Source organism: Rhodnius prolixus, unplaced genomic scaffold, assembly GCF_049639745.1.
Source record: "Rhodnius prolixus isolate KJV_2025 unplaced genomic scaffold, Rpr scaffold_1, whole genome shotgun sequence".
NCBI classification, from domain to species: Eukaryota; Metazoa; Arthropoda; class Insecta; order Hemiptera; family Reduviidae; genus Rhodnius; species Rhodnius prolixus.
This window is the reverse complement of record NW_027411581.1, coordinates 15,476,267-15,504,094: the sequence shown is the minus strand read 5'-3', so window position 1 is coordinate 15,504,094 and position 27,828 is coordinate 15,476,267. Positions and strand designations below refer to the sequence as shown.

The window sequence follows — 27,828 nt, the reverse complement described above, 5'->3', positions numbered from 1 at the left end:
AACAACAAACAGCAATGTGAACAACAACAACCACTGTTGCAGCCAGAGTGTTCTCCTGCCATCACCTTAGACGATCTGTTCAATTCTAATAAGGACAAACCCTCGCCGTAGTTGTTTCTTTCTTACCTAATTCCAAATCTTCAAGTCAACACTGTATTCTCTCACAGATAGACTAACCTAACTCACCTGTCTTGCAAGCTTTATATGCTTGTTTTAATGTTGATTTAAACTGGAACTTTGCTCACTTACTTTGTGCTGACGGAAAAAAATCTGTCCCCTACTAGTTCTGGAAAATGAAGACGTTCAGCACTCTGGTCACAAACAATTTATTCTGTCAGCAAGCGAAGGTAAATAAAACAATGATTCTTTTATGAGCTTCGTTTAAAATCTATCATCTTTTACATATGCACATGAGTAGGTCGAATTTTGTAAAAATTTAGCACTCTTATTCTGAATAGGTTTATATTAAGATTTCTAGTGTTTGTCGAGGAATCCTAAAGTCCTATTTTTTTCGCGCCTTCTCTTATTTTTCAACTTGTGAAATTTGTTAAAGAAAAGCATATCAAAAAGATGTTTATATGAATGACTGTACTTATAAATATTAGTACTTATTATAATGAACACACTCAGCTAGGTGCTAGGTAGATATTCCAGATATTCAAATTAAGTCTTCGAGACTTTTACGTTTACTTGGGAATGCAATAATTACATCACATTACAAAAAAAAATGTCACTTGTTCATGACTCATTATTATCAATCACATTTATAAAAGTGTTAGGCAAAATTGCTTACTTAAATCAGAGGAACATAATGTTAAAGGAGCTCAGCATGTGATATTGATGTGACTTTTAAGAAGATGGAGAGGTAAATAGCCAATCAGAATGCAGTTATTTTTAAATGAATAACTGCCAATTTGTGCTTTGCATTCTTACGCCTATATTTCAACCAATAATAATAATTATGCGTAACTTCTATGAATATTTGCAAATACCAGTAGTAAAGTTTCTGAAGCTTTATGATGTTTTGCCGTAGAAATTTAAGTTTTAAGCAATTTCCTACTTCGGCCTAACCTAATTAGTGTACTTACAAATAATCTCTCATTGAGAAATTTACTAAGTGCACAGACTATACGAAATTAATCGTTTTGCCATCCCAGGGCATCTACTTCGTTTATAACAACCAGGAACATATTGTACGTAGTAGGAGCTCGGTATGTAAAGGATTAATTAAACTTATTAATATACGAAGTTTAATAAGATGAAAGCTAGTTTAAAATAGAATATTGCCAGTTCTTTTATTTGCGCCTTATTTTCATTCCTATATTAGAAACAGTAGTATAACGAGAACAGCTTTGCAGATTTTCAAGTGCTAGGATTAAAGCTTCTGTAGATTTTTGATATTCTGCTACTAGACTTTAGTTTTATGTAAATTTTTCTGTTTCGGTCACACTTTAAAAAAATGCTAACAAGGCAACATAAATGTGCTGGGGCTTTAAAACTTTTTATGAAGTCAAAAAGGGCCTTCAATCTTTAGTCTTTTTTTAAATAATTTTTTAAGCCAACTCTCGCGATTTCCTTTCTTTATTTGATGAGAGCAAATAGCTCAGCAAAAATAGGGAACGTTATCGCAGTTAATTTCTCCAATCAATGTTTGCATTCGCCCAATTTTAAATAAGTACAGTTTTACTCTAGCATACAAAAATTTAAAAAAATAATCAGGGTTGACCTGCTACCTAGCGCTAACTGGATCCACTAACTGCATTGTCGAGCATGTACTGCTTTCTAGTGACCCCTTCTCGAACGAATATTGTAAAAAAAAAATTCTCCAATTTTTGTATGTTTATTTATGTTTGAAGTAATTGATGACGCCACCTTATCAATATTTGTAAAAAATTTTATTTCAAAAATAAAACAACAAGATACATGCACCATTTATTTTTTATATTTTGTAAATATCATTAAGAACACACAATTTAGTTGACAGTTATTTTAAGGTAAGAGCTACTTATATGTATAGATAATTAATTTCATTAGCTATAATGAGGGCAGATTTCAGCTACTGTGGTAAATTATGTCACAAACATATCCACTTGTCCCCTCCATTCTGATTGTCCTACACCTTGATACCATTGTCTTCACCGCCAGCTGAAATCAGAACTATTAAGTACTTATAACAAAAATAATGTTTCAAAAGCTTGTCTCTGGTGTAAAAGAAATCAAAATAAAGTAACTCTGCTAAATTAAAGATGTTCTGCTACCTCTATCTTGAACAACTTATTTTTTGTATAGTTCTGCAATTTAATGATTTCTTGGAGGTGATTTATTTTTTTAGAATTGTAATTTAGTTGATAATGTACACATTGTTAAATGTTTTAATGTAGTCTTTTAATACAAAATAAGCTAACTTTCATTTAAACCTGACTTAACAGCATTTTTTTAATTGAACATTATCATTTAATTCCAAAATCTCTTGTAATGAATCTCAAAAATATTGAGATGGGAAAAACGTGGCTTTCATCTGATTCTAAGCCGGGCGTATTTTTTGACAAACGGTACAGTCTCTTAATGAACGGTTTCTGTACTTTCTCTAATCTTTCCCAGTACTGGATACCCCAAATTTGACAACCGTAACTAAGAACAGCTCTTGATAATGTGTTAAGTATCTCAGTTTTCGCAGTAATCGGTACATAATCACTCGTAATTAAGTCAGCCCAAAATTATTCAATCCCAACCTCCTGCCTTGCCCTGTCATCCCAATGTGACTTCAGTTGCAAAGAAGGAGTTACTTTTATACCAAGGTATTTGTATTCCTTGACTACCTCTACAGATTCTCGCTTGGAGGTGATTATTTCCCAACTTCCCACCGCCAGCTCTGAAAAATAACATTTTGGATGTGGCCAAATTAAGAACCAGGTTCCAGTTTTCTAGGCAAACTTCCAACTGATTCATCATTTGCTGAAATATTCTTGGATCGTCGTCAATTAGGACTACGTCGTCCGCATAATTACGCAGCTTTAAGTTATAATCTTTTAACCGTATCGCTCCTCTGAAAACTTTTTTTTTAATCATTTATAAATATGGAGAAAAGTAAGGATCTTAAGTTATACCCATGTCTAACTCCACAATAAGTTCAGAATGGACGTGAAAGGCCCTTACAACTCCATATTGTTGTCCTTGTTATTGCTGTACAAACTCTGAATTGCTCGAACCATCTTGATCCTGCACTGATACAACTTGTAAAAGAGTGCTTCTCTATTCAGAGTCAAAAGCAGATTTCAGATCTACAAAGAAGCAGTGGATTTTCTTTCTTCCTTGATACCATTTCAATTGAATAGAATGAAGACATTAGCCATGCGGGAACCCTGCCTGCTCTTCGCAAAGGATATTGTTTTGTGTCATCCACTGGCTCAATCTTTTACACAATAAAGTTGTGTAAAATTTCTGCACTTTATTGAAAAACTATATTTCTCTATATTTGAAAAATTAAATTAAATTTCCTGTTAACAAAAGACTTGCAAATAAAATAAAACGGAGAAATAATTGTTTCTTAAAAAACCAAAATTATATATATGTAGTTCTATATGAAAGTTTTATTTAGATTTGATTTAAGTTATTTATTACTTGCTTATAACACTTGAAGCAAGGGGTTGACCCCTTTGAATAATTAAGTAATCTTGTTAGTTAATACTTAAGTTAATCATTTAAATAAAAAGTTCCTAAATTTTAATGAATTTATACATATATAAAAACAAATTACCAGGCTTATTGTTTATGAGCGTTTTATTGTAGTTACAAATAGTAATGAAGAATTCATTTGCACAAAATGTGTTCTTTGTGAAGCAAAAAGTTGACAATTAACATAAAAATGAAAACAATCAATTATTTCATCATTCCTACAATACTCACATCCTTCAGAATGGTTTAAGAATAATGTGAGATGCTCTGATTGAACTCACAATTGATTCCATAAATGTAAGGGGAATCTTGATTTTGACTATTTGCTGTTATTCTAGTATGCTATCTATTAGTTTTCTTCAACTGAATCAGTTTTAGTAGTCTTTTTTACAGAAAAATATATCACTGACACCTTGCAGAGCAGAAAGTAATGTGAGAAGGTTTTACTTGGGTTACAAATCAGGGTTTTCTAACATTTCATATATGTACTTAAAAGGTATTGTAATTTATAAATGTATTTATTAATTCTGAATTTAAAATTTATTACAAAACCATAAAAATATCCAAACTAATAAATCTTTTTACTAGAACCATTTTGTGTGCCATCCATTCTGTGTAATTAAATATTTTTAATAAATAACTTGTATTTATTGATAAAAATTTCTGCTATAAGCAATATCAATTTTTTCTTATTTATTTTTGTTAAATTGTTACTAGTTTCCTTGTGAGCAAAAGTTTTTAATTTAATGTGACCCCTTGCATCATATTCTTCTAAAAACCTTAGTTTTCCCAATTAAGCATCTACGTTATTAGAGCAGTTTATTAGGATATAAATTTATAAGCCTGTTTTTCAAAATTACTCTTCTTACATATTGGAGCATAAACTGAATTAAAGAGTGTCACATCCTTTTAGAAGAGAGAAATACTATACGCAAGAGCGAGTGCTCCAAAAATTCAACTCGAACTAAAACATTTTCTGGTTACTGATGTTTTTACCCAAACAAATCAAAAGCAATGAAAGAATAGGTTTAGAGGTCGGATAGACAAAAATATTTTGTATAAACAACTGAATAGTAAAGAAATGTTTAAGTCTTGTAGAAGAAATAAGAAATTTCATTTTTTTTCAAATAAAACGGGAAAAATTAATTAAATTATCAATAAATTTACATGCGAAATAAATTCGTTATATGGTATTATTGTCAATATGTAAGACAGATTCTGGTATCTACTGGATACTGGAACTATAAAAAGGTGCAGACGAAATAACTAAGATCATCCGGACAATTACAAAAGCAATTGGGAACACTGTCAGACAAAAATTATTTTCTTTTTAACTAGTCATTTCGGACCATCCTTCTTCAATTAGATATATTGTATTTATTTGTCCAAACAAATACTTGTCGAAGCAAACAATTCTGTACAATGACAAGGCTTTACAATGAAATACAATTTTTTAGAGTAGATCTATCTACTTATTAAGAACTATTTTAGGTACTATATACTTTTTCTTTCTTGAAAACAAAAAGAAAAAGAAGAAGGATTTTCTCCTGTCTAAGAAGATAGGGTAAGGCCTAAACAGATCCCACGTCTCGTGATACCGCAAGGTTTTCGCACATAAATGGCTAATAAATGTGGACTGTGTATGTTATGTATTGTAATGTACAGTGGACTACTAAGTTCAGTTCAGTTGTAATAAAGAGCTCACTCGTACTGGTGCTTTAAGTTGACTTACCTCTCTCCTCACCACAACAAATAAATAAAATAGTTTAGAATAAAAATAGTCTGGATTTGGGATATACCAGGAAAAGAAAGAGCGGCAGGAAAACCATTCCGTAGCACCAACAGGTTACTTTCTCCCAAAGGTCCTCCCCAGATATTCGGAGATAGAAGAGTAAATCAATCCCGGTTATAACCCTATAGGGCAAGACCTCATTAGATTATTTTGGTCTACTTTAATAAGCAGTTGTCCGAGTTGGCGACTCGACTTGGGAGAGATCGAAGTTAGCTCTATTACTTAGGCTTTTGAACATTTGTCCTGATGTTTCTCATAATTTCGCGACGGTTTGAGTACAGTCAAAAGAATGAGGCAAGCACCAAACCAAACGATGAGAATATTAAGAAACAGAAAAAAAAAAAAAAATCGTACACCCAGGGTGAGGTTACAAAAAAATATGTTGTAGAATGAATTTAATTTGAAAACAATGTAAGAGTATTAAGTATTATTTAAGTTGAACCCAAAACAGTTTGCATAAGGAAACTGAAAGCAAATTACGGGTGATCTTACAGACTTAATAATGTAGTAATTAAAACTAAAAGAATTGTATAAGATATACCAGTTTTTATCGCAATGTCAACACTGTTCGAGTGGCCTTCCACTAAGTGTAGGATAAAAAGGGGAACCTTTAAACTATGTTGATTTGGCAGCGTTAAGGTTGCACTGTTAAAACTGGCAGTTGTACAGAGAGGGGATTCATGTTAAATTGAGGTGGATAGTGAGTGATTGAATTAAAAAGTGGTTCTGTTAAGGAATGTTAGCATAAATGAAGTTTCTGTGCCTCTTTAGCTAGTAGGATTAGACTTTTTTGCATTGTTTTTATCATAACTTAAGTCAATTTTAATAACTTGGATAATATATCATTCTCATACCCTTTGAAGCTAGTTACTATTGAAATATGGCATCAAGTCTTTTAAGAAAGGTATGTTTATGTTAGGCGACAATTATTGTATCAAAATCTGCAAAATCAATTATAAACACTAATATTGTTTCTTTTTTTAAAGGTTTTTTACCAAGCTAATGCAAGAAAATATAGTACATCGCTTAATGAAGTTTTCATCGTCAGTGGGGCAAGAACTCCAATGGGTTCGTTCAGAAGCAGTCTAGCGGCCCTGTCTTCAACTAAATTAGGATCTGTTGCCATACAGGTTTAATTTAAAATAATAATGTTAAATCCTTATAACTAATTTAAGAGATATTGTAGATTATCTAAAGCTCCATCATAACGTATAACGTTTGTCTCATATAACTTTTAAATAAAGAATATTCGTTTTACTAAAAAGAGGAAACTTCTTAGGTCTTAGTAATGTTTAAGCCCGTTGTAAGTAAATAAAATAATCTATGAGCAGAGAAACCTATTCTAAAATTTCAATGTTTCTATCTGTATTCTAATATGTATTAGCGGGATCCTTGACATTGAATGCCCTTTAGAGTTGTTTGTATCAAACCTTCCCATTTTTATCTCATTACATAATCACCTGATTTAATTTAAAAGAGAAAGTAAAATATAAATGGAGGACATTGAAGTACTGTACAATAAAGTATTGACATTCAAAAAAGATTTGAAATTTATGAGAAATTTCACAGCTTAATTTTTTGTGGATTTGAAATATTCACTTGTCAATAAATGAGTTTTGAAAAACAATTCTCAGTTTTGAGAAACTTGATATTCTTCTATGTGGGATAATTATTATTTTATTTTTTCAACATCTGTGGTTATTGGCGCCCGGAACTTTTATTAGTATCCTGCCTGCCTCCGTACACTATTCTCTCGTTGCTTTCATATAATTGGAAAAAATATGGAAGCTTCAAAACGATATATTTCCAATGAGATAGATAAGTTCCTCTTCTTTTTTTTTTTGCTCCTGAATCCTAACTATGATTGCCCAGATCCAGGTAGGGTCGGATTGCTTTGTGGCATTCATTTTCATTGATAAGACATAATCGTAGTTTCAGGGTTGATTGTAATAGAAGCATCGGAAAGGGCTTGTAAGATGAATCTGAGTTTTTCGCGGACATTTACTGGGCATTGTGTTTAAGAAAACACATTATATGCATTACTATTATACTCTATTAAGGCTCCTTAAAAAGAAAAATCTTCAGTCAAACAGATGTTAATGGAAAGTCCTTAGATGTTTTTCTGAGGTTGTTGCCTGATTTACTCTAAGTGACGTATCTTCGGGACAGAATTTTTGTGTTATACTTAGCCGTTGTTGTTCTGCCACATGGCTGTGGGCAGAGAGAGGCGTTGGATAGCATACGGCTAGACTTTCTCCATAGATGAATAATAATTATTATTATATTGATTTTCAATGACTAGTTTTAAAATAGATTCCTTACATAATAATAAACTGTAGACCTAGGAACTACTCATTCTTCAACTAGTATTTTTTAACTGATGACGATGCTTACAACTTATGGCTATCAAAATACAATAGGTCTATAATAGTTTTTTTGAGTGACAATTTTCTCGTAGAATGTGCTCATCTTAGTGTGCATTGAGAAAGAGTAAATGGGTGGACGTAGCTGTGACTAGAGTTGCTTGAAGTTGCACAAAATCCAGAACGTCAGAAGTACGTCATCTACCTCTATCTTTACGTGTGCGCATTTTGCAGCCTTTAGGGCGTCACGGAAGTGTTGTTTGGTTGGAACTCCTTCAAGGATACCAAGATCAAAAAATGACTTATCCACTTCCTCCTACAGGGCTCCCTTAATTATTAATCACAAAAAGGAAAGGTAAAATTGAAATGTATTTATAAAAGAAAAATTTATGTACATTTGCAGGCTGCCATAGAAAGAAGCGGTGTAAACAAAGAAAATATCGATGAAATCTTCATGGGAAACGTTTGCCAGGGCGGTGCCGGCCAAGCGCCTGCAAGACAGGCGGCTCTCTTCGCCGGCCTGAATGAAAGTGTTATCTGCACCACAGTCAATAAAGTATGTGCCTCTGGCATGAAGAGTGTCATGCTCGCCGCACAAGTACTTATGTGTGGCCATCAGAGAGTAATTATCGCCGGTGGAATGGAATCTATGTCAAATGTACCCTACTATATGTTCAGAGGCGATTCACCTTATGGTGGAGTCCACTTACAAGTAAGTTCATTGAATTTTTAAATTTCTGCAATCGTAGTTTAAAAATGAGAAAACAGTTTATTGGATTTTTTTCCCCCAATATCAGGATGGAATTCTCTTGGACGGTTTGACAGATGTATATAATAAATTTCATATGGGAAATTGCGCCGAGAATACAGCTAAACAACTCAAGATATCTAGAGAAGATCAAGATAATTTTGCTGTTCAAAGTTATAAAAAAAGTGCAGATGCAACCAAAAATGGCGTTTTTAAAGATGAAATTGTGCCCGTTTCAGTACCTCAAAAAAAAGGTGAAATTCAATTCAAATTTAACTCGTAGAATGTTCTAGAAGTGGCTTAATTAATGATGTCACTTTCATTGGAGTGTGTGAGGCTTAGTTTTGAAACAAACACGATACGTTCACCATTCATTTCCCTTCGATAAATTGACTAAAAAACTCTTCCTCCATTTTTTTATATTTATTTTCTTTGTAGGAAAACCAGATGTTGTCGTGTCTGTAGATGAAGAATTTACACGTGTCAATTTCGAAAAATTTAATAAATTAGCTACTGTTTTTCAAGTAAGTACTTTTTGTCACTTTGTGAAACATTTCATTAAATAAATAAAATAATGATACTCAGCTAAATTGCATAGGAATGAGGGTAAGGGCATTGCTTATGTATATAGCATATACATATATTTTATTTATTTTTTTAATCAGCTTATGTCTTTAGGACTAAAAAAAATTATGGTTTGTCAAATAAAATTAGTAAAATTAATAACTGTTTTAACTAATACTCAGATTGTTTCTTATAAAAACAGCGTTGAGTGAAATTTTCTAGAATTTAGAGAAACAGGTTTTAATTTACTTTACTTCAATCTTCTTCCTGTTTTGTTGCAAAGAGGGACGGAGGAACTGTTACAGCCGGAAATGCATCCACCTTGAACGATGGTGCCGCTGCATTAGTATTGATGAGTAGTGAAGCTGTTAAATCGCTCGGTGTTAAGCCTTTGGCACGAATAGTGGCATTTGCTGATGGTGCCACCAAACCAATAGATTTTCCAATAGCGCCGGCTGTTGCTGTTCCCAAGGTACGATATGAAAACAATTCCCAAATTACTAATGCATACATAGCCATGGTTCAATAAGCATAATAATATTTTTCTTTTTGTATTCTTTAGTTATTAAAAGATAGTGGTGTTAAAAAAGAAGATGTCGCACTTTGGGAAATCAATGAAGCATTTAGTGTTGTCGTCTTGGCCAATATTAAATTAATGGATTTGGATCCAAACAAAGTTAATGTACACGGTGGTGCAGTCAGTCTGGGACATCCAATTGGGTGAGAATAAAATTTTTATTATTTACAAAATCTTAAAGGACTAAAAGTTAATTACAATTAGACTTCTGCAACTGAAGAACACAAAATGAGTCTCTAAGTGATAATTTCAAGCATTAATGAACAGTGTCGATTTTCAATTAAATTTAATAGAAAAAAGTTTGAGTATAACAAATACAATCTCTGGGCATCCGAAAGTCGTTAGTTCGAAAATGTAAAGACAGCCTTGCTTGCAAACTCAAATTGTAAAAAACTGAGAGTAATAATTTAGAAAATCGACATTTTCAATCAAATCTAATCATAATTGAACTATTTTGTTTTTAATTGATCGCAATTAAAATATCGGTTGATTTTATAGCATGCTGATGTATTTCTGCCGAGTGTTGGATTTTTACAACTACTTTCGGAAAAAAGTTTTCAATTGGGTCATGAGGATTATGGGTACACCTCACTTAACGGACTACTTGTTTAAAGACAGCTCGAATTTAAGATTTAAAAAAATAAATAGAGAAAGAAAATTTCACCCATAATCGTTGCATGTCTTATATGCACTAAATCTTAAATTCGATTGTCAATTTAATTCAATGTTCAATTGGCGTCAGAAGGAAAATAATACGCATTTAACACGGATTCTTACCGTTAGACGATTAAAATTGTCTCTTTTACTCTTATAAAATTGATAAAATATATCGTTTTAGAATTCCAAAATCTAAAAATCAATCTTGTGGAAATGAGAATGTAAAGACTAACAAATAGCCTGATATTTTCAACAATTTTTGAAAGATATCAGGCATAAAACTACATTAATTAGTTATCAATATAAATATAGACATAATGCGAAATAACGTAAACAGAAAGCTATGAAAATTTATTTTTTTAAATAAAGCAAATATTGGCGATTTCCACTTACTTCCCGGACCTATCGATTCGAGACGAGGCCGTGGGGAATCAGCAGCTAAGACCCTTTATTTAACTTCAATGTTCTTAAAAGTTGCTTTAATTTGTCAGAAACTTAGAACCAGACTGACAGAAAAAATGCTATGATTCTTCTGAGACATTGATAAATTTATATATTTATTTATTTATTTATTTTTAAAAAAGTATAAAAATCCTACACGTGACGGATAAATTCATCGATTACAAATAGCTATATCTTTAGTAAAAGATTATAAAATTTCTAAAATATCTTTAACTTCATCATACTCATTTACTTTTCAAGAATACTTTTTTGAAAACTTAATTATGTCAATAGAAGGGCTAGTTTTACTTAATATTTACATGATGCTGTATTTTGCAATATTTCTGCGCAGAATGTCTGGTGCCCGTATAGTTCTGCACTTGGTAACAGCGTTGAAGTCTGGAGAGAAAGGTGTAGCATCTATCTGTAACGGTGGAGGTGGTGCCTCATCTATATTGATTGAAAAATTATAATTAAAATTTTCTTACTTTAAAAAATGGAAAATATTTCATTAAAATTTATATTGTACATAAAATGGGGACTATGTCTGTAAATATGTAATTGCAAATAAATAATGACAAAAGAAAGTAGTTACCGCTGACTGAAGAGCTCTGAAATTACTGGAAAATTAAATTGTTATATTTTTTCTAAGCATTTTATAAATAAAAATTAATAAAAACAATACTTTTCATAGCAATAACAAAAATTTACCAATTTCGTCAATTTTCTTGTAACATTTCTGCAGCAACTACTTCGGCACAAGTTGTTGCTTCTTCAATCATATTTGCTAAAGATGTTTTATTTAATTTTATCGGTTTCATACCGCAAACATAATTCGAATTATGTCCTTTGTAATGAAGAATCTGACCACCAATTTTTTCACTTACTTTCGCCATCCAGTGTAAAGCATTTAATTTACAAGTCTGTAAATAAAAATTTTAATTTAAAAAAGTAGCAGACAGCACAGTAGCTCAGCTGTTAACGTTGAAGGCGTACAATTCATCGACGCAAATAGATCTTAACGCCAAGATCTCTAGATATTAACATTTGTAGTGAACGAGTAAACAGAACTGAACTCCTCGGTGTTGTTAAATGTATTTTAATCAGATTTCGAATTAATTTGCACGTTAATATTTTTTTAATTTGAGCCCTACTGAGAGCATATTTATTCGACTTTTTATTAATTTATTTACTAAATTTTCTGTTGCCTTTGTGCCTAGTATCCATTTTTTGAATTTATTTGTTTAATTATTAATTCGCATCTTAAACCTATCCATCATCTCACAACATTCTAAGAAATAAATTTTATTCAAGCTCCGAATTTATGTAGATTCAATTCTTACCAACATTATACTGTTTGTGAAACCGTATATTAAACTGAAATGTTATCTTTCAGGGAAAGCATAACCACAACCTCTTCCTCGGATAAATTTATAAACCTAATTTTATGAAGTGTGTATACGAATTTTACATTCCTAGAAAAACATAGGAGCATTATTAAGAAAATCTTAGAAGTGGACAATCAGTTAAGTAAAAAAGGAACTTGTGTGCCTTTAAAGTTGAAATTTTAGTTCATTACACAAAAAATGTACTTCATAGGATATCTACCTATTTCCTCTCTCAAACATTTCCTTAATCTAATTTTAAATAAGGATTCTTTTTAAGCAACTCGAGTCAAAATTTGTAGATCTCTACTTAGTGATTTTATATACGAGGGGGTACCCAAAAATAACCGGAATTGCGTTGCCGCGCATGGAGCCTATGTAGTACGCATTTCTGCCGCTAGACGTGTATAGCGCAATTCCTTACCAGTTCAGTCCTGCCTGTGTTGTCTGCCTGGCTTGTTCTGTTCATCTGCAGTGATTGTTTTTACCAGCGCTGTTTTGTTCTTTTTTCGTTTTTTATGATGGCAAGTTTAAGTGAACAACGTGCAGCTCTGAAATTTTGTTTTCTACTCGGCAAAAATGCTGCTGAAAGTGTTTTAATGTTGAAAACAGCTTACAAAGATGACGCTATGGGAAAAACTCAAGTATACGAGTGGTTTACTCGGTTTAAAAATGGCGACATGTCGATTGATGACAAACCTCGTTCTGGACGTCCATCAACTGCCCGAATCGACGAAAATGTTGAAAAAATTCGAGAGCTGGTGTTCACAGACCGTCGACAGACAATTGATCAACTGTCAGAGAGTAGTGGGTTATCTTGGAGCTCGGTTCAGCGAATTTTAACGGAAGATTTGGGGATGAAAAGGGTTGCTGCCAAGTTTGTTCCTCGAATTCTGACTGACAATCAAAAAGAACATCGAGTTGAAACATGTCGTGCTTTGAAACAACAGCTTGAAACTGATCCAGACTTTCTGTCAAAGGTCATTACTGGTGATGAGTCATGGTGCTATGGTTATGACCCAGAAACAAAGCAACAATCGAGCCAATGGAAGACGTCATCTTCACCCCGACCAAAAAAATGTCAAGTCAAGTCAAACATCAAAACAATGCTGATTTGCTTTTTTCATGCCAAAGGCGTAGTCCATTCAGAGTTTGTCCCCCCAGGTCAGACCGTCAATCAAACTTTGTATTTGGAAGTTTAGAAAAGATTGCGCAATAGTGTTCGCCAAAAAAGACCCGATTTGTGGCAAACAGGAGACTGGTTCTTCCACCACGACAATGCACCTGCACACACAGCCATCTCTGTTACACAGTTTTTGGCTAAAAATGGCATGGTTCCGCTGCCCCACGCACCTTACTCGCCTGACCTGGCTCCGTGCGACTTTTTCTTATTTCCACGCATGAAAAAGGGCATGAAAGGTCACCGATTTGACAACATTGAAGAGGTCAAGAAAAAAACGAAGTAGGAGCTGTCAGCCATTTCTAAAGATGACTACAAAAAATGTTTCGAACAGTGGAAGCACCGGTGGGACAAATGTATTAGTTGTAATGGAGAGTATTTTGAAGGGGATAAGGTTGTTCTGTAAAAAATTTGTAAATAAATAGCTTTTAAAAAATAATTCCGGTTTTTTTTGGGTACCCCCTCGTATACTCTTAATTCGAGCGTGCAATATTCTGTTTTTTTCCAATGAAATAATAACTCTGAAGAAGTTTTATAATAAAAAATCAAAACCACTAGTTTTAAACAGTAATAAATACGAATTGTGGCTCGCTTCACTCTAAAAAAAAATGATTTATAACTTAAAGGGGCCGCATCAGGCTGAAAAAAACTTACTTCAGGTACAGTACAGCGACTAGTGAAATGCCCATTATTATAAGCAAATACCATCACCGGGAGATCTTGGCACAGTCTCGTTAATTTCTCCAGTTTGGAATCTTCATCCGAATAGTGTACAACAAATGGTACTTTATTGTTTTTCGCTTGTGTAATAGCTTGTTCCATTAAAGATCTTTTCTCATGCCTGTCACATAAATAGATTTTCAGATTACAGTGACAGATTAAAATTAATTAAAGAGTGACAAACTGATAAAAAAAAAAAAAAAACTACCCTGGTCATAAAGTACGAATTTAGTTTAAGAAATTACAAAACTACTTTCTACCAAAAAGCTAGATAAAATTAATGACTTTAACCATCGCAGCGAGCTTTATCTGTTTTTTGTTTAGCTTAATGTTCAGAATGGCGAAATTACCTCGCAAATTGTCTTTCCCTTATATGCCGTTACATGACACAGATAAAAACGCTATTATCGATACTTCCTCTCAAGACTCAGAAATAACTGGTGTCTAACAACCTAGTTTTAGGAGTCCTGGATAAACTTAACCGTCACCACCGCCTTTGCTACTCTTACACACAGTATATTCAAACATCTTCAGGATGTTCTCAAATATTTACGGAAACAGAAGTTGGAGTTGTTCTTTGACTGTTGGAGAACCTTGAACGCCGTTGTTTCGTATCTCTACGTTGAAAAATGAAAATAACCAAGAAGTGTATTCTGCACTAGAATCCAGAGATATCTATCGTCCCCGTCCCTAGCCTTTAAAGTTGCCAGTCCGCTTACCACATTTCACCTTCAGGTTATTTAGGAAGAGCAGGAGGCCGGCAGTTACAGACAACCACAGATAACAAGATATTTTGATGAAGACTCGCCCAAATTAACAGAAACAGAAGATTCTGAGAAGGATACGTACACTTTAAACATTTAGCAACTACAACACACTCCTCATCCCACGCATCTCTGTTCTGAGGGTGACTACCCTGGATTAAGGGATCCAGGTTTTCTAGGGAAGCTTTTGGTTCCGTGTTTAATGGATTAAATTATTCTCATCCGCGTAATGCCTAGGAGGAGTTTTCTTTCTGTAAGTCAATGTAAAGGTATTTAGACAGCAGGAGGCCTAAATTCAGCCATTCACTTACCAGTTCTTTCTGACTAAGATCTTAGCACCAAATAAAGAAAATAATAACTGACGATTTCTGCAAGTGTATTCATTAATAAAGAAGGAAACGAAGCAACTTTTTCATAAATAAGACAATTTAGCGAAAAACAAAAATTACTTACTGAAGTGTCTCTTTTATAATACTACTGAGATTATTGACTAAATAATTTAATTCCACTCTCATTGACATAGGAACTTTATTTTTTACAATTAATGTTTTTGCTTTCGATTTAATTTCCATCAAATCTTTTACCTACAAAAATTTAGCATTTTAAAATAGAATATATGAACTACAAGTACATTAACTGAAAAAGAAGAAACTTACATTATGTTCACCAGATGTAAGTTTGTTTAGACTGTCCAGCAGTTTACTTGTTTCCAGATAAGCTTCGTGAACTTGACCTCCAGTTAGGCCGGTTAGTATGCATTCTCGTTTTTTTCTATTCAGATCAATATTTACTAAACTGAATTCTTTAATATCTTTGGAATTATAAACTACAGGACCAGTGGTAATCTCTCTAAAACAATAAGATGAGCACATTAATAGTTATAGAAACAGATCGACTATGCAATTAATGTTTAAGAAACAGTTACTCTACCTCCTAAGTGTTGATCCTTTCGTAAAAGTTATCAAAGGAACAGTGTTTGGCAATGGATTTACATAAGGTGGTACTGTTACATTTAAATTCTGCAAATCATGACTCATAACTGGTTCAAGAGATATATCAAGTCCTTCAATTATCATAGTATTTACGGAATGTTCCATGAGCAGCATATCTATAAAATTAGATACAAATATTTTATTATCTCGCTAGTTATCTTGAGATTAGAAAGTAGAAAAGAACTGGAATTTGTTTTTAAGAATCATGGTTTTAAATAAATAGTTTGGACCACATAGAGAAATAAGTGGCTATAAAATCAACTCTCAAAACGACCTGAATACATTCATTGTAGGTACCATGGTTCAAGTTTGTGTACATCAGTTTGACCATCAAACCGACTTCCAATTTTTGTTGGCAGTTTACCCAAAATAAATTAAAACTGATTTGTGACAGAACAGAGCAATGAGAAAACTAAACCATGCACGATCAGATTTCATCCGTCTTGAAAGTTCGGTTTATCGAATTTGATTTCGATTCATATATTTTACATACACATACTATACTTACAAGTGGCTCGGTGGTCAGATAAGTCAAAATCTGATAAAAACAGTTTGAGTTCCATTCATACTCCCTGCTTAACATTTCCGTTACAAACGGTTTAACATGCTACAATCAAAAAATCAACTATTTAGGTCGAATTTGATTCATGCAGTGATATTCTTTCCCCAAAATTGTGACACTCACTTTTTAATGATACTTAATGAGCTAGTGTAGATGTAATCTAAGTACTAAATGGGTTTTACAAAATTCTTTGCATTGTTTTAAGTGCGATTCATCAAATTTCCACTTTCATACTTGTTCTCTCGTATGGCACCGTATCACGAACGCTAAAAAAATCAGATCAAAGTCGTCTTCAGACCGCGGAGATGTGGTTTCACCGAAAAGTTGAAGGCAAGGCTAAGAGAGACCATATCAGGAACATAACGACCAAATCACGTTAAAATGTAAAATGCTAGTTCCATTAATTGAGAGTAAGCATAGTGAAGGAACATCGACTACCAAGGACGGTTATGGAGGTAAGAATCTGCAGCAAGAGTTCCAGAGGAAGAAAGAGGACTGTTTTTTATATAACATTTAAGAGGAAGGAACGGGTGAGAAATAGGATGGTCTGAGTCCAGAAATATGGTACTGGATAGAGACAGATGACGTTCTTTTTGTCAGTCTTCATCGCAAGTTAGATGACATATCACATTACTGGATACAGTAATGTGAAAATTAGAAAAATTACAATCAAAACAATCGAAAGAACCGAAGAACTGCCGACCTAGATGATTAATCCAAATTGTAATGTAAAAACATACCTCCTTCTGTAATATCTTGGCCATAATACGTAAATTTAATGGTAAAACTGTGACCAGTATTGACAAAGGTTTGTACATTCACAATGTAACTAGATCGAATAGCACACATCAACAGATGCGCAGCCATATTGTTACTCATTAAAGCTAACCTTCTATCATGATCAAGTTTGACTTTAGCCAACATTTCTTCAAATACAAGGTTTTCCCTGAAGAAAAATAAAAACAATAGTCATTGTGTAAAGAAAATTAATAAAAAACAAAACTTTCTGAATTCTTACTTACGATTCTGATTGAAATTCACCATTATGTACTACAAATGATCCTAGATGAACGGCATTTTCAACAATTACATTTCCAAAAATTTTATTATTTTCATCCGTCAAACTAATACAACCCTTGTCACTTTCACTTTTTAAAGATGTCCAGTAATTAGTACGATCAAGTATTACACTAACTTTTGCTCCTGATTTTAACCGGTCACCATTTCGTAAAAGTTTCCCCGATGAAAATAGACACATTACTTTTGCTGATATTTCATCAAAACGATAGAGCCCACTATTTTCTCTGTAATAACAATATTTGCTACTGTCGTCGGTAGCTCTACATAATGTTACGATTCTGTGTTGTATATCTTTAGAAAAAGCTAAACTGGTTGTCGAATAAAGTTTAGATTTATGTTTCTCTTTCAATTTTACAATATCTACTTCTAATTGCTGAACATTAACAATACAATCTGAAAAGTTAATTATAAAACAATGAGAATTCAATTCTAAACTTAGCAATGCATCAAGTTTGTTTACTGACCATTAACTTTTGCCAATTCATCAATTACTTGAGGTGTTAGCCCATACCGATCGTAGAGAACAAGTGCAAAATCTTTCTCTAAAACTGAACCTGGTTTAAGTTTCATTTTATCTATATCCTTTATGGCTGATATAAGGCCAACACTTTGTACATCATGTAAACTTTCATAACGTTTATTATTTTTCAAGATTTTTTTCCACTCTTCTTTTACATTTGATTGAACATTTTTCCACACGTCTGCTTCATTCTTTAGTACATATTCTATCTAAACAGGATGTTAAAAATAATAATAGCAGGCGATAATAAAAGTGAAAACTAGGCCTTGAACTTGATAAAAAGTAGTTGATAATAAATACAAATTATTACTAAGAATAAAAAGTTTCCAATCAAACAAAATTATTTTCAGACAAATTTTACAAAATTAAGTAATGAATTCAAAATATTAATTTTATTTAATTAATACTAATTTTTACTTTCTCTTACTCCTGGTAAGAGAAAGCATTGTAATCATACAGATTTTAGATTTTGAGTTTTTATCTGAAATATCTGTTTTAAGGTACCCAAAGTTAGAAAAAATGTATTTTTTAAATGGGTACAAGTGTGGGTGTGGGTGTGTTTGTGGGCGCAACAAAACTAAAAACAGAAAATTGCAAAACTTTCAAATTTGATTATTCGAATAGTTGTAACTGTGAGGACGACAGAAACGAAAGGTTCTGTGTGCGACAAAGTCCCAGCTAACCCGAATTGCAACCCGAAAGGCGGCGTTTCTTTAAACAAAACAAAAAATTGAAAACTCCTCTTAAAACCACTCCAATGCCCAAAGTAGATCTACAACAAGTAAATCTTCTTAAGGTAGTTTTGAGAGAAAGGTGGGGTGACCTTTACCTCTAAACTCAGAGTAATGTAATGTAAGAACGCATTATTACTTGTACTATACGAGAATTCAATATGTAAGTAAAATACCAAATTTGACGAAATACCTCCAGTAGTATGCTAATAATGTACATTTACATAAAAAGTGACTAATTTCTAGTTCGTAGTATTAGAATTCTTCGAAACACTATTCTGGGTAATAAAATGTATTTCGTACTTAAATAAAAATAATTAAAAACAAACAAATCTTAATAAACAAATACCTGTTTTAAATTTGACGTTATTTCTGGATAGACTGGGCCAAGTATTTCACTAACAACTTTTGAAAGTTCAACTACAAGATTCAATCCTTGGCTAGGAAGAAATTTTTCTGCGGTTATTAAACTTTTTCTAATCACTCTTCTTAAGCCGAGACTGTACCGAAAATTATACAATATATATTTAAACCATTTATGTTTGTGTGTTATTACTAGTAAATTAGTGAGGATTTTTCTTTACATAAATAAATAATTTCCAAAAGTGCTTACTAATGTGGTTCACCTTTCATCTGGGTAAACATTATCAGCTATTGCAACAGCAACCATTCGTGCATGATCTGCTAATATCCTGTACTGAGTATCTGCACCATTTTGATCATCGGCACCATATTTTCCACCATATTCCAGAGTATTTGAGTACTGAAATGTACAAATATGCACTAATTAAAACAAATCAGCCAACACCAAGAACAAAATTGTAAACATGTTTATGTGCAATTTCATTATTATTATTTTTTAAATGATTGATTATCGATCCATAAGAACATATTTTTGTCGAAATAATTTTCCATAAATTAAAGCAATCGAATATTACAATAAGTAAATCTATCAGAAATTGTAATCGTCTTTTCTTTTTTTGCAGCCATTATTCATTGGTCAGTCTTTAAATAGTGGGTGGACTGACTTGATATGCAGATTTAAAATCATTGTTAGTATGTATGCGTGAATGTGTATTATATTTTAATTTTATTAGTTCTTATGTAGTTATATAAGTCTGGGTAAATGTTTGGATCAGTCAGTACTGTGTTTAAGTTGGTCGGAATGGGCAGTTCGAAAGTAATATTGCCCTCCACAGCTGATCCCCAGCGTTCGTGTACTTAATGCAGACCAAGATAAAATGATTTCGATTCCGCAAATGATTCATTATCGCAGGAGCATATAGGGTCTATTTGGATGTCAATATGAGGTAAATGGAGAGTTGAGTAATTATGGTTGGATCTCAACCTACTCATGGTACTGTAAAATGCTCAAATTCTGTAAACCATGGTTTTACTGGAAAGAAGGGCTGCATGGAGGAATATAATTTTTCTTAGACGGCTTTTGAGATAAAGTAAATTTTAGCCCATTTGCAGATCATTTTTGTAGAAGTTTTTTAAATGTAAGTTGCTAGTTGGGTCCTCTCACCTGCATTAGATACACTAATCTATCATTCGAATTTATTTTATGTAAAAGATCTAACTTGTCCTGGATAAAAAAAAAAAGGTTAAGAAACTCTGAGTTCTGAATTAGACTTATAAAGTCCATTTTTCTTTTGGACTAGCTTTGCAGGGAAACCAAGTTCGTAACATTGTTGGTTAAGAATCTCATGGCGTATTAAGGTAAAGTAATCACTCCATAAAATACCACGTTTAAGAAACTTAATTGGCATTTGAAATCTGCCAGAAAAAGTCATGTTAGACTTTGAAAGCAGATTGTCTTTTTGAATTACTCATATTTTGAGCCAATTTCCTACCTTATCGTCTTTTTTTAGACCAAAAAATATTGAATTATATTTATTGTATTACTATACTTAATGTTACTATTTTTTGATTCATTTCGTGTTGTAAAAAGCTATAAAGGCGGAATTCGCTTAACAAAAATATGTTTGCCTTCTTTAGAGTAAAAAATTTTGTTTATGTGTTTATGTACTATATTAATGAAATAATTATTGAGTGTTAGGGAGGGACGAAGTCCTACGCTATCCAAAACCTCAATATCAATGGGTCCACATAGCTTTCCCTACGTGATGATGTAGAGTTCATATTATGGAGAATGCATAACGTGTTAGAGGTGTTTGTGTGTGTTGATGAACTAAAGCCAGTCTGTGGGGTCAATAATCCGAAAAACAAATGTATAAATCAACAATCTCTGTCAATGTGTGTTTTGTGATTTGGGTGATAGACGTGCTGTTTGGCTGGAATGCTCACAGTTACGCCAAAATCCCTGAATAAGTGGCTGGTCTACCAACTAGAGGATCTGGAATTCTCCTAACTATACTGTTAAAGTTCAGCACATTCAATACCTCATTGTTGTAAATAAGATTTCCATTAAAAACGTTTCTACCAGAATTAACTGAGTTTAAGGGGTCCCGATTCCCCATAACAATATCCTCGGTATACTCGAAAGAATTTCATTTAATGATGTATTCCGATGAAGGAGATCGATAGATTTTAAAGGGAGTGGCCGTGAAATCCATTACGTCCTGAACTGTATCGTATAAATTTAGAAATTTATTCAAATGTCTCGAAATGGAAACCGCATACATATGAGAAGAACATGCTCATAACTACCATCTCGTCTATCAGAAATTAATATTGAATTAAACTTCTTACCTTAGAAATCTTTTGAAATAAAGGTGTAAATAAGTCTGTATCATAATTTGACAATTTTCCTTGCAAAATAGCTACAAGTCTCTCCAATCCCATACCAGTGTCTACAAAGTTTTGCTTCAAAGGAGCTAGGTTGTTATTTTCAAGCCTAATAATAAATTATTTTTACTACTAGCATTTTGAGATCCAAAAAAATATTTGAAATAATTTCATAAATAAAATTTAAAAAAATAATTTTTTTAAAATAATATTGCCCTACTTATTGTATTGAATAAAGACCAAGTTCCATAATTCTGTTAGATCTGGCAAATCTGTATTTACTAAATTAGAGCGAGGTTGTTTTCCAAAATGGTCGTAATGTATTTCTGTGCATGGACCGCAAGGACCCGTGGATCCCATTTCCCAGAAATTGTCTTTGCTACCAAAAGGTAATATCCTCTCTTTGTCAACCCTGTAAAAGTTCGCTATTTTAATTACAAATATTTTAGAGAAATCACAAGAAGAGTTCATTTATACAAAGTACGAGGGTCGTTTGAAAAGTCCGTGCAAAAATAAAAACTACTTAATTTTTTGGGGTAAACCTTTTTTATTTTTCAACATAGTCTCCTTTTAGGCTTATAGACTTCGTCCAACGCTGCTCTAGTTTGTTGATCCCTTCCAAATAATAGGATTTGTCCAAGTCTGAAAAATAGCCATTCGTTTCTGCAATCACCTCCTCGTTTGAATAAAATCTTTTTCCCGCCAGCCATTTCTTCATATTGGGGAACAAATAGTAGTCCGAGGGAGCCAAGTCTGGAGAATAGGGGGGATGTGAAACGAGTTGGAACCTTATTTCCATTAATTTTGCGACCACAACTGCTGAGGTGTGAGCTGGTGCGTTGTCGTGATGGAAAAGGACTTTTTTGTGGGCCAATCGTGGGCGTTTTTCTTGCAGCTCGGTTTTCAAACGGTCCAATAACGATGAATAATATGCACCTGTAATAGTTTTACCCTTTTCCAGATAGTCGATGAGGATTATTCCTAGCGAATCCCAAAAGACAGTCGCCATAACCTTTCCGGCCGAAGGAACGGTCTTCGCCTTTTTTGGCGCAAATTCCCCCTTGGTAACCCATTGTTTAGATTGTTCTTTGGTCTCAGGAGTGTAGTGATGTATCCATGTTTCATCCACAGTGACGAAACGACGCTTAAAGTCCTGCGGATTCTTCTGAAACAGCTGCAAACCGTCCTTGCAACACTTCACACGATTTCGTTTTTGGTCAAGCGTGAGCAATCGCGGCACCCATCTTGCGGATAGCTTTGTCATGTCCAAATGTTGATGCAAAATATTATGTACCCTTTCATTCGAGATGCCTACAGCACTAGCAATCTCACGCACCTTCACTCTTCTGTCATCCATCACCATATCATGGATTTTATCAATGATTTCTGGAGTAGTAACCTCAACAGGGCGTCCAGAACGTTCAGCGTCACTTGTGCCCATATGGCCACTCCGAAAATTTTGAAACCACTTATAAACTGTTCTAATCGAAGGTGCAGAGTCACCATAATGTTTATCAAGCTTCTCTTTAGTCTCCTGAGGCGTTTTGCCTTTCATAAAGTAGTGTTTAATCAACACACGAAATTCTTTTTCGTCCATTTTTTGAAAATCACTCGACTTCCTCGATTCAAACGAATGCCAAACACAAAGAAATAGACCGATCTGGCTGAAACTTGGTGTGTGTTCTTCCAAGAGATGCTACTAACTAAACATAACCTCGATACGCGCCAGTGGTGCTAACTCTCTGACTTTGCACGGACTTTTCAAACGACCCTCGTATAATATTATATAGATGTAAAAGGTTCATACTGTATTTATTTTTTCGACCTAGCGATTGTATTGAGTCTTCATTAATTTATAGAACTGTGCCTTTAGTGAGCTACATAATTTACAAAATCTAATTTAAATACAAATTTAAGAAGCCATTGTCTAATCCAGAGATGAGAAAAATTAATTAAATTTGACTGTAAAAAATAATTTATAACCTGTAGTTAAGTACGAAAAATTAAATTTTGTTTCCTTTACCATTAAGGAAGATAAAACCATACTTGAGCTAAACACAGCAAAATCTGTGTGCGGTTGTAATTTATTTTAACTTGAGGAAAATTCAAAGCCCTTCCTTAAAAAATGCAGCAAATATCAAAAACATAACGAGGAAAGCAGCCTGAAAATTCTTTCAGAATATCCTTACATTATCGCAAAAAAAGGTTATGAATGGAGCACAAACATCAATCTGATATAACTAGTGAGGTTTCTTCTATTTCACAGATTACTCAAAAGAAGTCCTAAACTCTCCATTTTATTGAAGGATCAAATTTGTAGACTCATTACGGACCCCTAAATTAGAAATTACAGTGCAACAAATCTCCAACCTCACATGCTTAAAAGAATGTCGAGAAACTGGACTATCCCTAAATGCTACTTGGAACAAATCATATTAGCACTTTTATTGTAGTAGAAGAGGCTACATTCGAAATTTATCATAAAGGTTAGAACTTTTATGACAAAAATGGCTAATCATCACATATTAAACATTCATATTTGTTGGATCTAAACTAGCATTGAAAAAAAATGCACCACCCAGAAGTATTGTTAGAAGCTTAAATCAATTACTTTGATTAACATTAATCTTCAGATAATGCACCAACAGAAAAATTATGTTTTCTGTTGATTAACTTGCCTTGCTAACTTATAAAGTTGCATCATAGTAGAGTAGAGACCAATCAAAACTGTATCATGGTGAAAATTAAGCGTAGGTACCGTTTGTCTTACTAAAAACATTTATCCAATCTACCCTAATCGAAAGTGAAGGAGAAACTTAACCTCTTTTGTCCGAAGTTACGACCTTCTCCTTGATTAATTTTTCAAGGACGTCCACTTCCAGAAAACAACAAATTTTGGAAGCCTTCCTTCCTCCAAACAGACAAATGGTTTCAATCCAAATATTACGAAAAGTAATACTTGTTTCATGGCTACCGACAATAATTCTCAGGTCGCTTAGTTAAATGTAATATTGCCTTCAGACAATTATTGGAACAACGAAAATCTCTACTTACTCCCAAAACATTAGATAAAGGTTTTATTTTATTGGATAAAACCTTTCAAAAATATTGTTTTTATTAGTAGGGTCTTTGTGCACCATAAACTTTTTTAATAGCTACATTTTTTTCTATTTTTACTTACATTTACAACTTAAGTTAATGTAAATCAGTGTGAAACTCACAAGCCTATAACAGATTATGAAAAAATAAAAATATAAATTAATTAATTAAAAAAAATAAAATAAAAAATATGTTATGACCTTATGACTATTCCAAGCAACACTATTTTCAACTAACTACAAACCCAATTTCCTTCCATATTTCCCTGGTTTCCAAATCAGCTGGAATAGACATATTTGAATCTCCTCCAAAATATGTTACATACAGCCTTCCAGGATCTAACGAAAACGGTTTGGATGTTATGAGGTTCCAAGCATACTTGCAAGCATCTCTCTACCTTCAACAATAAATAATTATAAACATGTGTATGAACAAAAGTAGTTCATGACAAATTCGTGATAATCACATTTTATAAACGAAATTTAAAAAAAACCATTGCAAAAGTTAAAAGAAACTCAGACAAGGAAGAATTTAGCTTAGTGGTTAGTGCATTGGAATTCGACGTGGAGATCCTAGGTTAGTGTACATCCATCCAGCCCTTAAATTTTCATTTACTGCAGCCGATTACAATTAATTATAAATGACATACAATTATTAGACAATAAAATCAAAGATACTTTTTAACAGACCTTAAAATATTCTCCGAATGACCAGTTGCCCAACATTTCGAAAAATGTATGATGATAAGTATCATGGCCCACAGAAAGTAAATCATTGTGTTTTCCACCGATTCTTATGCACTTTTGGCTGTTTGTTGCGCGCAAATAGGAAGGTTTTGCTATCCCAAGAAAAATGTTTTTGAACTGCAAAAATTAAAACTTCATCAATTTCCTTGGTATTTTCATTGCTAAGCTTTCTCAATTGAGGCAATCAATATTCTATTTTTTTTAGAATTGTGATTTTGGAATTTTAGGAAGCCTTTCAACATATTTGTTACTTCTTGGTGTGTGATTAACATAAATATTAAAAAAAAGTAATAATGAGCAGAAATATGTAACATTCAAAGCACCTGGTTCATGCCAGCGTTCACAAATTCAAGTGTTGGATCTGATAATGGTTTTACTGGACTTGATCGCACTTTCAAATGCATCTCTTGTGAAAAATAATCCAGAAATTGATGACGAACAAATTTGGCTGTTAAATAGTTTCTTCTAGAATAATTAGATTGAAGTCTTCTAGAAAGTTTAATTCGAAGCATGGTAATATTTCGCTCTAACACTAGATTTATAACATAAATAACTCTTTAATCAGAAGCCTGCATTCTTAGCTATTCTTAAAACCACTAATCAAGTAAAAGGAGGTTACATGTTCAGGTTAGGCTCACATGTCAGAGCAGGCGTCCTCAACGAATATGCGCCCCACCAAAGTATTAAAATAATAATTAAAAAATTAAAACTAAAGAAAATAGAAAGTTATTTTAATTCTCAAATTATTGCTCCGAAAAACTTGCTAAGTTACATAACTTTTATGTCATCATGATTACCTACACTTCTGCTCCGTGTGACCGTATCGGTCTAAACAGTTTGTTGTAGTTTGTTAGTTTGTGATTCAATTAAATTAGGATCTGCGGTCATGTTCCGACTGCTGGCAGTGATGCACATGCACAGGTACGCTGTCGTTCAGCTAATGCCATTCGCTTTAAAATAAATAAAATTAAAAAAAGTATTTGCACTGAAAAAATAATCTTTTATTTGGATTAAATGTTTTCTACTTCCTTCCTAGCGCGTTCTTTTACCAATGGCAAGAGACTCAGAAAGACCATCGAAACTGACATGAGTCCACCAGCAAAGTAAAATATTGGTTTATTGGAATCAAATAAATGCTTTAAAAAATCTGAAATAAGGTACCAATTTATAAAAATATTAGTTGATAACAATAATTTCAGCATTGTATTTTTAAGTGTAAAATATTTCAATCTTTTCTTAATAAACATTTTAGAAAGTCTTACTCCTGTTTAAAAGTTGTCACCAATTTTAATCTAATTTAATTCTAATCATAATTAGACTGGTTATTCAAACATGTTTGTTCAGAACATTATCAAAATTTTTTGGCTATAATTCTGACCACAAACGGAAATTAGACTTAATAATTGTAACTTATAAAAGTTCAAAATTTCAAAAATTTGATTTCAAGTAATTTTACGCTTTTGAAAAATTGTACAGGAAGATTGATTTTTTTAGAGGAGCTTTTGGGAACTGTGTCAATCTTTCCGCCAACTATAGAAAATAAAAAAAAAAATTAAAGAACTACAGAAATTCAAGTTTGAGTGTAATTGATTATCCAGCGGTACTATAAATTAGTTTTTCGAGTTGTTTTATATTTTATTGAAACGACTGCTCCAATTTTCTTTAAACTTGAAATGCTCAAAGTTTCAACAACCATTAATGCAATGTAGACGCACAAACCTTAGTGACAGTGGGGATAATTACTAAAGTATAATACATAATCTCCTCAACAAAAACTTACAGTTTTAAAAGTTAAGTACCGAATCGAATGACATGATAATAGGTTCATGCGTTTAGGCGCTACATTGTTTACAAAAAAGGTAACAAGAAGATATTCTGAAAATGCCGTTTTTGCCCATTTTCAGCTACCTCGAAATCTATTTAATCTATATTGTTGCAAAAAAATATAGTTATAAAGGAGGATTTGCCCTATATTTTAAAGAAAATTTGGGAATTTCATCTTTTATAGAAAAAGGGAAAAAATTGTCAAAGTTAGGTGTTTTTCAACGATTTGACGATCAACCCTTATACAATTGTCCTACCGGACAGTTTTAATGTATTACTCATAGGCCTTACAGAATGAATGTACCTGCAAAGGGTGGACCCAATAATAAAGCGAGTCCTCCAAAAGCAAATGAAACTCCGGTTGCTGTAGTTAGTTTCTCCAAACCTAAGTAATCTACCAGTATTAAACTTCTTATTGAAGTAAATACACCTATAATAAAACACATAACATAAATTAAAAACTTTTCAACTAATTTCTATTTTTAAGTAAGTAATTTGGATAGATTTCGTAAAAGTTGGTCAGTTAGGTACTAAGAACCAGAGACCTACAATTAGAACCTAAATTAGAGCATAAATTCTGGCCTAGCGGTGCAATTAGAATTACGAATCTAGAGAGTCTCAAAACCTCAAAGGCTCTTCGAAGAGCTAACAGATTAA

The 27,828-nt window shown here is 32.8% G+C and overlaps 2 protein-coding genes and 1 long non-coding RNA gene across 8 annotated transcripts; 1 reads left to right on the top strand and 2 right to left on the bottom strand.

Annotated features, from left to right (window-relative positions):
- The first annotated feature begins 3 nt into the window (after nucleotides 1–3).
- Nucleotides 4–11,499, top strand: Acat1 (Acetyl-CoA acetyltransferase 1). Of its 2 annotated transcripts, none has more exons than XM_074114134.1 (8): nucleotides 4–347; nucleotides 6,454–6,597; nucleotides 8,234–8,542; nucleotides 8,628–8,832; nucleotides 9,017–9,102; nucleotides 9,426–9,614; nucleotides 9,705–9,862; nucleotides 11,170–11,499. In XM_074114134.1, the coding sequence occupies exons 1-8, from the start codon at nucleotides 294–296 to the stop codon at nucleotides 11,288–11,290; spliced, it is 1,266 nt and encodes a 421-aa protein (XP_073970235.1). In that variant the 5' UTR covers nucleotides 4–293; the 3' UTR covers nucleotides 11,291–11,499. The 2 variants fall into 2 exon arrangements, with proteins under 2 accessions (XP_073970235.1, XP_073970237.1); XM_074114136.1 differs by lacking the exon at nucleotides 4–347 and adding an exon at nucleotides 6,064–6,371.
- On the bottom strand, nucleotides 1,921–5,998 carry LOC141447200 (uncharacterized). Of its 2 annotated transcripts, none has more exons than XR_012454206.1 (2): nucleotides 3,108–5,998; nucleotides 1,921–2,145 (listed from the first exon to the last, which is right to left on the bottom strand). It is a non-coding gene; the product is annotated as an uncharacterized lncRNA (long non-coding RNA). The 2 variants fall into 2 exon arrangements; XR_012454207.1 differs by having other exon boundaries at nucleotides 3,157–5,998.
- AlaRS-m (alanine--tRNA ligase, mitochondrial) lies at nucleotides 9,205–26,295 on the bottom strand. Of its 4 annotated transcripts, none has more exons than XM_074113477.1 (17): nucleotides 26,145–26,295; nucleotides 25,291–25,464; nucleotides 24,846–24,994; nucleotides 21,723–21,914; nucleotides 21,467–21,611; nucleotides 19,378–19,514; nucleotides 19,101–19,251; nucleotides 17,965–18,229; nucleotides 17,443–17,893; nucleotides 17,161–17,366; nucleotides 15,797–15,974; nucleotides 15,523–15,715; nucleotides 15,320–15,450; nucleotides 14,037–14,223; nucleotides 11,529–11,740; nucleotides 11,138–11,267; nucleotides 9,205–9,603 (listed from the first exon to the last, which is right to left on the bottom strand). In XM_074113477.1, the coding sequence occupies exons 2-15, from the start codon at nucleotides 25,324–25,326 to the stop codon at nucleotides 11,537–11,539; spliced, it is 2,625 nt and encodes an 874-aa protein (XP_073969578.1). In that variant the 5' UTR covers nucleotides 25,327–25,464; nucleotides 26,145–26,295; the 3' UTR covers nucleotides 9,205–9,603; nucleotides 11,138–11,267; nucleotides 11,529–11,536. The 4 variants fall into 4 exon arrangements, with proteins under 4 accessions (XP_073969578.1, XP_073969568.1, XP_073969586.1 ...); XM_074113467.1 differs by lacking the exon at nucleotides 26,145–26,295 and adding an exon at nucleotides 25,671–25,976; XM_074113485.1 differs by lacking the exons at nucleotides 25,291–25,464; nucleotides 26,145–26,295 and adding an exon at nucleotides 24,684–24,727 and having other exon boundaries at nucleotides 24,846–24,986.
- Between the last annotated feature and the right edge of the window lie 1,533 nt (nucleotides 26,296–27,828).